General features: G+C 40.8%; 1 protein-coding gene across 1 annotated transcript in view; it reads left to right on the top strand.

Moving 5' to 3' along the window:
* Positions 1-8,443, top strand: part of KCNN2 (potassium calcium-activated channel subfamily N member 2) — a 214,882-nt gene extending 206,439 nt beyond the window's left edge. The window contains 2 exon segments of the mRNA XM_077746313.1: positions 5,459-5,528; positions 7,835-8,443. Of these exon segments, the coding sequence (XP_077602439.1) occupies positions 5,459-5,528; positions 7,835-8,122 (358 nt within the window). The 3' untranslated portion in view covers positions 8,123-8,443.
* Positions 8,444-14,161: the final 5,718 nt, after the last annotated feature.

Here is a 14,161-nt window from a genome sequence, read left to right as displayed (position 1 = left end):
TCAATGCCATTTCTGTATGGGCAAGAGCAGCTCAGTCACATGCGTGGGTCAGAAACGTGGCTATCCTCATGCAGCCTACCCGGGTACTCATGGAAAGGTGGGTAAACACTAAGTATCTTGATTACACAGCAAGGTGGGTCTTCTCAGAGCTGCCTAGCACGGCAGACCAGAAAAGCTCTGAAGCTCCGAGTTCTTATTTGGTATATTTAGGTAGTTCATAGGTACTATATCACACTTCACATTCTATGGGAAATCACTAAGCATTCAAATGCTATCCTTTGACCTCTCCTTCCAACTGTGCTTTTTAAGTAACTATCACTAGGAATGTGGGCTGCATCTAGAAATTGCTACCTGCCTTCATGAGAATCAAATCCAGGCTCCCTGAGATCTAAAAGAGAGGGAGATTCTGCATGGATGGTAGAGCGGCTGGCCCTCCTGGCTACTCAGAGCTATTCAGTCATGATCTCGCCACCACCAGCACCAAAGTTGACGTCATTTCGCCTTTAGCTCTGTGACTTCACACCGGGCCCACAACTATGCTTTCTATCTCCTTGTAAGGAAAGGCTAGAATCTTAAATTAACAGTCTTTCAAAGTCTGGGAAATTGTAAAAGGGAAACACAGAGGAACAGTATAGGAGATCTGGCTCACAAGCGGGAATTGCTTGCTGAAGTTCATGGCCACCTTTACAACCAAATACCCCTCCCCACCTTGTGGAGCCTCTGCACCTTGATTCCTTCAAGTTTAGATCTCAGAGAATGAGTATCCTGAGAGATGCTGGGCCTTCACCTCTGAGGACAGGCCACTTCCTCCAGGATCACCCCTCCTGGCACAGAGGTCATTCCTACACACCCACAACCACATACCACGTAGGAACCTACCGTTCATGCAAGAGGTACACACGGTATATTGTGGAGAAAGCATTCTTTGTACTTTTAATGTTTTGCCACTATACTACTCAAGTATATTAAAAAGAAAACTTACCTTCGTGGGTGTGGGCAGGTGCAGTCACTCTATGGGTCAAGCAGCCACATGCCCCATTTCCTCCGGGGTCTTATTTATAACCTTTCTGTCAGCTTGATGACAGAAACTAGACATTAACTAGATGACATTAACTAGATAATGAAATGCAATTGGCCTTTGATGCCATTGGTAAGTTTTTATATCTAACAAAAATACTGGGAGAAAATGTTTTGGCAGTGTCTGTAAAAATTTTGTAGCCACGCGTGAATGGTGGGTATTTATACATTTATAGTTTATATGTCTTATGATGAAATGCATTCATGCTGAAACTTCAGGGGACAGCTTAGGGATGGTCACCGTAAGTTTTTTCAACTTTGCTCTAGGTTTGAAAATGTTTATAATATGCTGCGAAAAACTATTTGGGGGAAGCAAAGTTGACACATTGTCCCTAAGCAATTGTTAGAAGGTGGCCTGACCTGATCCTAAGGGTTTCGAGGTACAGCTTACATGGGTCTCCCGCATGCTGCTTCGGGATAGAGTAACAGAGGAAACCCCTCGTGATTCTTCTGCCTTCTTTGACGTTTCTCACTCTGTTTCTTCTATAGCAACATGAACTTCTAAAGTAGATGAGCTTCGAGCAGCTCAAATGTTCTGAATTGTTTTATAATTTAGTCTTGGGCTTAGATTTCCTTTGAGGTGTGTGTGGGGGGGTACTTTGTAAAAAGAAAAAAAAAGTATAACTGAAAATTTAAATGGGCTGGGTTTGGCTCAATGATTCTAATCATGCATAATCTCTCATTTTAAGTTAGTGATACAGGAAAGCACATAGGGCTCGATTCTTAAGGGCAAGGCTCCAATTGCCCCCCATTCAGACATAGTGAGACCATCAGCCTCGGTGAAATCAGCACCGGGTGAAATCAGACCTTGCTGCTTGAGGGAGAAGTTACAAATTCATTTGATAGAGCTTTCTCCCTGGCCTCTCCCATCCTCCGATTTGACCTGAGAGCTTTTCCAGAGCTCTGTCTGGGCTCCCCTCTTTTCCAAACTTCACAGCCTCTCTCCCTGACACGCAGCCTCCCTCATCTCTGGTGGATGCCTGCTTCTCCAGGCTTGTGTCCTCTTTTTCACTAACAGATCTGTCTTTTTAGATCATCACTTAATGCTGTGAAGCATTCTGTTCCTGTATACCTTTGAAAACTTTTTCTGGTATCAGCTTTAACCTTAAAGCTTATCAACTCTTCTGTCTCAACTGTAGACCCAGCAATCTACATGAACTTGTCTCAGAGCCAAGAAATTCAGTACATACAATTTCTCTAACTCTGAGTTTTGGACGACCCACCTTTCAGAAAGCCAGGCTTCTAAGAAGCCCCAACTTGGAAGGGATGGACACCGTCCAAAAAACGACACCACCATTATAATCATCCTACTATGTAGAACACTGTCCTTTCAACCCTATGACATTCATATTGGGCCAAAACAGTTCCTGCAGTTTACTTAGACATCGTGTATCAAAGAGGCCGTGATGACTTGATAGAAGGTCTTCCTTCTGAACCTTCGTTCTGGAGGAAGCGCTGGATTTCACGTGGGGGGGGAGTCTCCTGGCAATGAATGGTGATACTATAAGTGAACCGTGTTTTTCCTTGACCAACAAGCCAAAATCCTACAGAGCCTTAACAGGGTCTCTGAGCTAACGAATCGAGCCCCCTGTGCACAACTGAACACCACACTGTGTTACTCTGTTCCAGAATATTTTACAGTTTCTTTTCTTTTGTTTTGTCTTTTTATTTCAACAAAATGAAAATAGAGCCCGGAAGTAAGTTGTGTGAGCCGCTCCTCTCGACATTTGCAGAATTCTCTACCGGCTGCATGCATCCAAGCGGGTCCTTTATTTGTGAATTTCAGTAGTCTGATTGCTGCTATGGAAATGTGATCCAAAATCATGATACTTTCCTGTGATAAGTGAAGTTCACAAGGAAGAAGTTAACATACGTTCCTTATTCTTCTTTTTGGGGGGCGGAAAAAGTAAACTATTCTGGCAGCTACAGCTTTAAGTAGGCTTTTTCTACCCGTTCTACGGTGCAGTCTCAGGAACAGCAAGGCTAGGTGATTTAGGTTCAAGGGGCTTAAGGCATCCAGATTCAATAGGCTGCTCTATGTCAGCTTTCCAGATTAGTGGGGGGAAAAAACTGGGCAAAATTCTACTGTCAGAAACATAATATGGTAATTCAAGAGCACAGTACCCACCTCAGCTAAGGGACACGTACTGGCCCTTCCACCGGGCTTGCCAACCTCAGGGCCTTCCCTATGCTCCCAAGTTGCTAGAGGCTTCTGGTCCAGTTCCCTAGACTTGCGTCATTCATGTGTTCAAGGTCCCATTCCTTGAATTTGAAAACAAAGCTTGGTATAAATCTCTATCACAAAATGGCTAAAATAAAAACAAAAACAAAAACACCCGCTCTCACTCCCAGGACAGAGAGGTAAAGGTAGCATCAACTGACATTTGAAATACTGGTGTTGAATTCTAGCTGCGGAACTGTTGCCGGCAGGAAGCTCTCAGCTGAAATCCTGCTCTCTTTTTTCAAAAAGGAGAGAAGAGCAGGTATTGGGAGATAAAAACAGGAGAGGACCAGCCTGAGACATTTTTCTTGTAATAATCAAGAATTGGAAGAGAATAAAAGGGAGGAAATGTCTCTCCATCTGGTTTAGTATTTAATGTCTTCTGGTTTGAGTATCACATAGCCATCCAGAACACCTCTGTCGGTACAAACACAGCCCTTCAGAATACTGTCCTAGCCTAACCCACCTCACTTCATACAGTAAGAAACTGAATGTTAAGTTAGGGCCAGGGAGAGTGGAGTCCACGTCTGACACCGTTGTTCTCTCTAGTACATTTCTGTAGAATGACCTCACACATGTTTAAAGGTTTTTTGTTTTGTTTTGTTTTGTTTTTGCCAGGAGTGGGGGGGATGGAAGGGGACTTGGTTTTCAAAGGCGTACATCAAGAATTGTAATCCTTGTAAGTACATAGAGAAACCTATCTCAACAATTTGTTAGATTTAAATACCTACTTGTAAATTCCTTTTACACTTACACATAGTCCATCTCTATACTAGCATAGAAAGGAGCCAATTAACTTAGTTCCAATCATTCTAATAAGGAAACACAGACTTGCCATGACAAGTTATAACCTTAAGCTCTTTTACATGGTTAAATATCATGTTACAGACAGGTGTCAGTTAAACCCATACTGGCAGAAGGAAGTCTGTCTTCACTGTCAAACAGATTTGATGACATATTGGGATTCGTAGTTTCAAAACAAAATCACTGAACACCATTGAACATTTGTTGTAAAAATCTCCCTGGCAGTAANTTTTTTTTTTTTTTTTTTTTTTTTTTGGTAATTATCTTCCCTTGAAATTGGGGAATTACAAAGATTACTCTCTCCAGCAACAACACTACTGTAAATGACGTATCATCAAGGTAATAAGGTTAGCATGGATTTTGTTTTCTTTTCTTTTTTTTAAACTAGGTAGTTAAGAAAGACTTGCTTCTAGTTTGGAGCATGACTCAGACTGTTGGCCAAAAGAATGAACCCCTTTTCTCATGTTGGAAAAATCTTAATTTCTTCATATGGAATAATCATTAAATATTTTTTTTAAAAAGAATTATAGTGAATAAGGTAAGGCCTAGTAAGAGTCATCATTAAGATTTTTTTAAAAATAGCAGTGTTCTGACTGTCCATCAGATATACGCACTGATATTTAAAAGTAACTTTACAACCAGAAATCCCATCTGTCAGACATTTTAATTGTCTGCTGACTTTCATCTACAATAAAAAATTGAGGGAAATTCTCCCAAGGCATTGGCCTGGCCTCCCTTCCAATTCAATGGCAGTTTAAGATAAAGGTCAAGCAAAACACAATGAAGAATAAGAGACTTATGTGTTTTGGGTTCTCTTGCTGCTGGTTGAATAAAAGTCTTATTTTTGCTACTAAGAATCTCACTTATCACTGTGTTCTCATCAGGTTCAAATACCTAACCCAATCCATCTCCAACTGAACAGGGCCATCCTGCGTATCTAGTCATGTAGGCATAGGAAGGTGCTCACTGCTCCAACATTGGTGAAAGTCCCGTCGCTTTGCCTATTTCTTCCTATGTCTATTTGAAACGATACTGGGATTTTAAGGAATGTTTTGGCTTTTCTCATATGGTTAAATCCTTATGAGCCTTTTCTCCCAATTCAACTTTTAACTCCCTGGTAAATAGTTGTCCTAAGAACACCTCATCTCTTACTCTCTCTCCTTTCCTTTTTGCGGTGTTGGGGAAGCATGCTCCTCATTGTTCCAGATACATAACCAGTTTGAACTTGACCCCCAAATATTCAAGGCATTATCCATGCAGTTATTTGCTCTTGTCGATTTTATGCATGCTCTTTGGAAGGCGGATGACAGCAGGAGAGAGGAAGGAAGGTTTCTGACTTGAGATTCTGTCTTTTAGATTAAGAAGTGTAAAAATGGAGCAGAGGAAACTGAATGACCAAGCCAATACCTTGGTGGACCTGGCAAAGGTAAGCTTGGTGTCTCAGCCCTCACGATGAGGTGTGTTGGAATGGAGCATTGCACAGTGACTGATGGCACATTGGGAGGAGGACACCCAAAACTTGTTTCACGCATGAAGCCAACAATTAGCCCTAACATGATGGTCCACAATAAAAGATTTTTTTCTAAAACTCTTCATACGCTCTCTCCCTATGTAAATTATTCAAGCCCCATTCTAAAAGCCTTCCTGATTACAGTCACTTGAAAGTACCATAGGAAATGTACATGGACTATGAGACAATACCATTGGGTTTCGTATTTGTCATTCAGTCTCACCCTCTAAGAGAAGAACTACATCCTGGCTTTGACCCTGACCTTCAGGGCTACATACGATTCATCAATAATATTTTTTTATTTACTTTGAAGCCAACCCAGAAGAATGTGAAATAGTTTTTTTAAAGATACAAGAAATTACATCTTAACATGAAAATCATCATTTTTTTAAAAAAAAGGGAATTGGTTTTCATAATTTAGGACTCTCTTTTCATTATTTAAAAAACTCATACTACTTTTTAAAAAGACATGAATAGTTCCCAGATTCTTCTTTCACATTTACAAGATTTATCTGGTTGATTTCGATTGTCCCTTTCAAGTAAACTCCACTTTAAAAATATGAATATTTAGGGGTGCCTGCATGGCTCAATCAGATAAACATCCTTCCCTTGATTTCAGCTCAGGTCATGATCTCATGGTTCATGGGATCAACCGTGCATCAGGATCCACACTGAGCATGGAGCCAGCTTAAAATGCTCTCTCATGTGTGTTTTCTCTCTTTGCCCCTCTCTCACATTCTCTCTCTCATAATAAGCATTTAAACAAATATATTTTTTGATTTGTTTAAATATTTATTTTTAAGAGCAGGAGAGACAGAGCACAAGCAGGGGAGGGACAGAGAGAGAGGAAGACACAGAATACGAAGCAGACGCCAGGCTCTGAGCTGTCAGCACAGAGACCAATGCGGGGCTCGAATTCACGAACCATGAAATCATGACCTGAGCCCAAGTCAGACACTTAACCAACTGAGCCACCCAGGTGCCCCTAAACAAATATATATTTCTTAATGTGAGTATTTGTCATCAATGACCTGACATTTTCCTGAACTAAGTCCAAAAGAGGTATTAGAGTAGCCTGTGTGGAAGTTTTCAGCCTTTTAACACAAATGCTTTTAAAGGGGCCTCTCTCAGTATGTTCTGTTGTTTGTTTGATAAATCAGTTGTGTCCTTTATAAAGCTTCCAGTATCATCTATGAAAATCACACCTATTTGTCTTAGTCTCATGAAATAACACAATTATATTCCTTTTCATGTATATCAATAACACATACTATATAACTATGTAAAAGTTGAATATTTGAGATCTTATGAATAGAAGACAGTGAAGTCTTCAAAAACTTACCCGAAGGGCAGCATACATATATCATACATTTAAGGTGGGCAGCACATATACGAGACTCAAAGATGTTCTCAATAATCCTTACAAACATGGCTCTCACATAGACACATCTTGAACAATCATGGGGCAGACTCCATGGTCTGGAGCATCAGTCCAAGGTCAAATGATAAAAGAGACTGCTTGGAAGTAATATAAAGTATAACATCTTACTAGATATAGAATTAATATTATAAATATATACTGCATAATGTCACCTCAGGAGACTATTGATGAGACAAGATGCTATTTCTGTCAAATTATTTCTTTTGTGCCCTGCTTACTATGACAGCTCTAGGGCTGTCTTGCCATAAGCATTCAGTATTTTCTGAATGAATGAATGTTGCTCACAGAGTCTCCAGACTAGGTAGTAAAAAATAAAACTACTGTCTCTGCCTCCATGACCACACTCAAACTATGCACCTGTATCTGAAACAGTATCTCCCTTATTCAGCTGGTTCATTTATCATCATTACGAGGTTGTTAAGCAGCTAAGAGCACATTTTTTTTAAGTTAGAGAGAGGGAAAGCACAAATGGGGGGGGAGGGGAAGGCGCAGCAAGAGAGAGAGAGAGAGAGAGAGAGAGAGAATCCCAAGCAGCTCCTAGCTGGCAGCACAGAGCCCGACATGGGGCTCCATCTCACAAACTGTGAGATCATGACCTGAGCCAAAATCAAGAGTGGGACACTTAACCAGATGAGCCCCCGTGGGGGGCCCTCTAGAGGGAAATGAGACAGAAAGACAGCTTCAACAAAGGGTTGAAGAGAGCGGACAGCTTGCTTCCTGGGCAGGTGGCATGAAACCTTGACTTCCCGGTTGCCCTACTCATGCCCATCCTGTTTTCCAGACCCAGAACATCATGTATGACATGATTTCCGACCTAAATGAACGGAGCGAAGACTTTGAGAAGAGGATTGTTACTGTGGAAACAAAACTAGAGACTTTGATTGGCAGCATCCACGCCCTCCCGGGGCTCATCAGCCAGACCATCAGGCAGCAGCAGAGAGAGGTCATGGAGGCTCAGATGGAGAACTATGACAAGCATGTCCCCTACAACGCTGAGCGGTCCCGATCCTCGTCCAGGAGGCGGCGGTCCTCCTCCACAGCGCCACCAACTTCATCAGAGAGTAGCTAGAAGAGAATCAGTTAACCACAAAATAAGACTTTTTGCCATCATATGGTCAATATTTTAGCTTTTATTGTAAAGCCCCTATGGTTCTAATCAGCGTTATCCGGGTTCTGATGTCAGAATCCTGGGAACCTGACACTAAGTTTTAGGCCAAAATGAGTGAAAACTCTTTTTTCTTTTCCTTTCAGATGCACAAGGAATGCACCTCTTATTGCTATATAGATTGTTCCTCCTGTAATTTCACTAACTTTTTATTCATGCACTTCAAACAAACTTTACTACTACATTATATGATATATAATAAAAAAAAAAGTTAATTTCTGCACATCCCTGTTTGGTGACTTGACATTTCTAAAGGTTCACTTCCCACATTATTTGCAAGCTAAAATGACTGATTATTGTCTGATACATGTTGATACTTTGATCACCCAAAGTCTGACTGGTCAGAAGACTTGTCATCACTCTATAACCTATTCGCTATAATTTTCTCCCATTATGAAACATTATACTCACATTTCATTATTTGATACAGCCAGCTTACTATTCTTTTTGAGTTACAGTGTCTCATTTTTTTAAAGTTTATTTATTTTGATACAGAGAGAGTGGGTTCATTTATCATCATTAAGAAGTTGTTAAGCAGCTAATAGCATTTTTTTTTTTAAGTTTGAGAGAGAGAGAGAAAGTGCAAACAGGGGTAGGGGCAGAGAGAGAGAGAGAGAGAGAGAGAGAGAATCCCAAGCAGGATCCACACTAGACTCAGACTCGCAAACTGTGAGATCATGACCTGAGCCAAAATCAAGAGTCAGTTGCTTGACTGACCTGCCCAGGCACCCCTACAGTTCCATTTTCCCCTTACTAATTCCATTTGTTTCCAAATTATGTGAAAGGTGGAGCTGTTATATCAAAACATATAGAGAGAGGTAGATAGATCAGGGGCACAATGATGCTTTCAAGAACTATTTTTATTCCCAATTTACCAGGAAATTCATTCAAAGAAAGTAGCAGAGTACACTTACTGTCTGTGAACTCATACTGAAGAATTTTTGTCTAAACTGGTTAATTCATCTCTTCCCCTGTATTTGTTTATGATGGGAGGCCCTGGATGGGCTCAGTTTGAATTATACACCTGCATACTCACATATGCATTATGCATCTGTTTGCATATTTCCTAACAGCATTAATGAGCCTAACTCTTAACATGTGACTTATCACCTCGCAAATGGTCCCCTCTGGGTCTGTAACTTACATATCTGGTACAAAGAGTAAATAGCAGCTAGTAAATTTCATGAGTTTTATCACACTTGTTTCTCAGGCGGTTTAAATCAGTTGCAGCGAAGGGGGATGAACAGTTAGCTGCGGTGAGCACATCTCTTTCCAGATTTACTGTAAGATGGGTTGAGAAGAACCACCTTAGAAGGGATAGCAGTGTGGAATTCCCTCATCTGGCAGGGTTCTGCAGCGCCTACAGGAAGAACTGATGTGCGGTGATGGGGTAACACATCACAAAAATGAAGCACGAATTGGAAAGTTCTTCAACTAATCATCTACTTGGATTGACCCAAACCTAAAACTGACTCCTTCGTTTTCATAGAAATCTACTCGCCCTCTTCCCGCTGTATTTTACGCCCTACACCATGCCTGGTATACCATAACCAAACCATGCTGCAAGGTGCTAGCATCCCAAGTATTTTTCTTCTAGAACACAAAACACTAGGGTCATCGATTTCATCACTTGGCAGAGTTCAATGAATAAAATCACTTTCCTATTTATTCTCTGTAACTGATGCAAAAATCGAACATTTCCATTCAAGATCAAGGACATAAAAGTGTGATTCCTTTAGATTGCGTGAAAATCGCTTAGTTTACTACGCGTCCAGAGTGGCTGAAAAGGAAATTCATTATTACATCTTGTACGTGTCCATGTAGGATGAAGAAAGCCTTTTAATAATAAGTGAGAAAGAAAAACTTCAAGAGCAGATTAGAGGAACATACTGCTGAGTTCAGTGAACTCCAAAATCCCACTTTACAGGGATGTCTGTTTCATGAACAAAATTTAAGTTTTCTTCTGGAAATGGAGGGAGGCAAACCATGAGAGACTCTTGAATGCTGAGAACAAACAGGACTGATGGGGGTGGGGGGCGGGGAAGGGGGAAATGGGCATGGAGGAGGGCATTTATAGGGATAAGCACTGGGTGTTAAATGGAAGCCAACTTGACAATAAACTATTTTAAAATATTAAAAAAGAAAAAGAAAATTTTCTTTTAGGTATTCTGAGTTGTATACAAGAGTAGATCATGTATTTGTTGTAAACAATTGATGTAAGAGAGAGAAATTTTGAAAAGATGACTGATTTATTCTGGTAACTGATGCAGTTAATTCTTGTATATTCTACCTCTTTGTGACTAAAAGGCAGAATAACAGAGAACTGTTTAATTACTATCTTATTGATCAATTAGCACCACCATCCCAGATTATGTTACAAGACTAGGGAAGGAATAACACATAGTTCCTCTTGTTGAAGAAGAGAGAAATTAGATTTTGATTTCATTACCTTGTGTTTGTTCTCTCCCTAATTAACAGCAGTTCCTATACGTTGGCATTCTTTAGTCCCCCAAATATGATCAAGCTTTTCCTGTTTCTTTATGCAAAAGATGGTAAAACCTTAGATTGCTAGTAACTTGTTCTGCAAGTGTTCTGCAAGATGAGCAAATGTTTCTAATACATTTTAACTCGATAAACAAGCAATATCTTGCAATACAACTAGTATGTGATGCCAAAGGTCACGTGATCACAAATGAGCATGGCTCTTGAAATTCGTTTTGATCTACAAGTGCTTTGGATTATAAGCATGTTTCTGGAAGGAGTTATTCTTGCAAACCAAGGTTCTACTGTACATGAAGACTGGTAATGATTCAACAAAAGCATACGACCTTCTGTTGGTGTATTTTTAAAAAGATCAAATGACCACAGTTTGAAAGAGAAAGGGAGGACCCATCCATCTCATAGATATTGTGGTCAACAATTTGCTGAATGAACCTTACTTCACACAACATCTAGATCTCTTCCCACATGGCTTCAACAGGAGGCAGAATACTCTGAGGGCTCCTCTTTTGTGCAAATCTATACCTCACTCTAATTTGCCCTTTGTTTTTTCAAAATTTCTACCAATAATTGAGTGTGTTGTTACACCTACTAGCCTACCACCCGGGTCTTCCTGTTTCTCTACAGTCAATACAAGAACAAATGGCCACCACAAAAATTTTTGAATTACGGCACCACCTTCCTCGCTCATTTTCTTCATTCTCCTACTTATACACAGTGTCACGGGCTGGCCACTACAGAGAAGATCCCATGCTCATCAAGAAATGATGATGAACCAAATTTATAGCAGGAAATAGATGTAGGAAATTTATTTTAATTTTTAAATGTTTATTCATTTTTGAGAGACAGGGAACGCAAGCAGGGAGGGGGAGAGAGAGGGAGACACAATCTGAAACAGGTTCCAGGCTCTGAGCTGTCAGCACAGAGCCCGACACAGGGCTCAAACCCATGAGCTGCGAGATCATGACCTGAGCCAAAGTCGGGCACTCAACCGACTAAGCCACCCAGTTTCCCCATCTAAGACATTTTATACGCTTTCTCCTTTATTGCTCCTCCCTGGTAACTGTTCTTCCAAGAACTTCTTTACACCAAAGCATCTGCAATAATCAAATAATTATGTTCTAAGGAGGGTAGTATATTCCAAAAGAGAGTATGGGAATTGGGGGCAGGGGGAAACCTGTTGGTTAGGTTTAATACAAATCTCAAGGTTGAGGGGAGATTAAAATTCTACAGACTTACTATTTTTCAACTTTTCCCTGTCTTGAGAAGTGGAATAACGAAAAGGAAAGAGCATGACGTTCAAAGAATGGGGTTTAGAACGGAGTCCCAACACTTGCTAGCTCTTTGCACTTGAATAGCCTTCATCCTGCTGAGCCTCTTCTCTGCCACAAAACCAATGTACAAAGAGATATCAGAAGGGCTTTATGAAGCCTAGGATCTATTTTTCCAAATGAAGGTAGACGTTTTTTATTACCATTTCCAGTAAGATGCAACAATGCTAAATACCTCCAATACCTGCCTGTCCTACAACCTTGAACACCTGGCTGTGTAGTTTATAAATTCTCTCATTTGTCTAATCAATCCTTAAAGGAAGTTATGTGATCTAGACTGTCAACAGGCAGGTAGGCTTTATCTTTCAAAGTCTGACCTACAGTTTCCTCCTCTTGTCAAATCCACTGCTGGTAAGTATGACCCAGAAATGTAGAGGGTCCTTGTGCCCTATGCTGAGGACTTGGGATACTTGGTCAGGGCTGTCCTGGTATGGCCACCCAAGAGTTTGACCAAAGGGCTCAATTCCTTTTCCAAACTCACCCCTGTGGTTTGTGGGCTTCCACAAACTTCTTCCCATCTGTAACACACCACACAGATACAGTTTGTGTGCTCTAAGTGAACTGTCCAGCCAATCCACTAAGAAAATACCATCAAACCTACTGTTTGAGAAACGACTCCTGGTAGATGTTGCAAGGCTGGGAATCAACACAGAGAGAGAGAGCGAGAGAGGACACCAGCAGCTTATCCATCTCAATGACACTATCACTAGAGCCCCCTATGGGCATGCTCTTTTTCAATTTCTTAGGCCAGGGAATGACAAGAAAAAGAGCCCACAAATGGTGCTTTCTAGTACTTCTATGAGATAGATCCAAAGTCCGTGAACCCAGAAATAGAAAATATAGATTTTAACTTGGCAGATAGTTACCATTTCAAATGTTTATAAACAATTAAAAAAAATTTCCCCTGGTCATGGCCTTTACTCTAGTTATGGGTTTTCTTCTGCCCCAGCATTCATGGTCCCCACATGGTAAGGTTCAGGGGGGTGGTTTACAAAAGTAATTCGGAGTTCCTGGGGCAACTTATCCTGGCAGTTTTCAGCGTCCTGGATTGGAGCTGGCTCAACTTTAGGTCCTGCTGTAGGTTGAGTGTGAGGGAGACAGGGGCAGCAGACTGTGGCCAAGCAGAAAGCTGAACAGGGATCCTTTCTCTCCAGTTCCTACTTTGCTAATAACTTGACACCCTGACTCCTTGTTAGGAAACCAGCTTTTATCTCTCTCCATTGCCCAACCACTTAATCATGAACTTCCTTGTGATCTCCTACCCACCCAAATCCCCACCCCAAATCTGTAGACAAGGTATTTCTTGTTATTTAATCCTGTTCCTTAACATACTTTGTGACAGCAAAAACCTAGTGCCCTCAGCTAAGGTAAAAGAATGGAAATATTTGAGGGGTGCTTGGTAGAGCATGTGACTCTTGATCTTGGGGTTGAGCTTGAGTTCCATGTTGGCTTTAGAGATTATTTGAAAGCAGAAAAAAAAATATTAAAAATAATGGATAAGGGTGCCTGGATGACTCCCAGTCGTTTAACTGACGGACTCGTTTTAGGCTGTGGTCATGAGCTCATGGTTCATGAGTTTGAGACCTGCATCAAGCTCTGCGCTAACAGTGGGGAGGCTGCTTAGGATTCTCTCTCTCTCTCTCTCTCTCTGGCTCTCCCTTGTTCATGCTCTCTCTTTCTCTCTCTCCCTCAAAATAAATAACCTTAAATAAATAAATAAATAAATAAATAAATAAATATTTAAATTCATTTACATTAAATTAGTTGATCTCAGGGGGAAAATGCACACACAACTGTGGAATATTTGGTGGGTATAAATGATGGGGAATCAAAATGGCCTCCACTGAAGCTGGACCAGTTAATGAAGGCCTGCACCTCACATGCTGTAGAGATTGTGGCCATCGGCCCTGCTCAGATGGCACATGAGGGATGATTTGAGACACTAAAATAAAGATATCTCTATCTTCACTGTACAGGAAGAATCAAAATTGCTTTAGTAAGAAGACATTTGGTATAATGCACAACAAAAATCTAACACCTTCTGGTCATAACGTTCTAAATCTACATTATTCTACAAGACCAGAATTTTCACTGTGCCCACCTACCATCCCTT

The sequence above is a fragment of the Crocuta crocuta genome, unplaced genomic scaffold, assembly GCF_008692635.1.
Source record: "Crocuta crocuta isolate KB4526 unplaced genomic scaffold, BGI_CrCroc_1.0 scaffold218, whole genome shotgun sequence".
Taxonomy (NCBI): Eukaryota; Metazoa; Chordata; class Mammalia; order Carnivora; family Hyaenidae; genus Crocuta; species Crocuta crocuta.
Note: the sequence above shows the minus strand (reverse complement) of the source record. Positions and strands in the feature narration are given on the sequence as shown.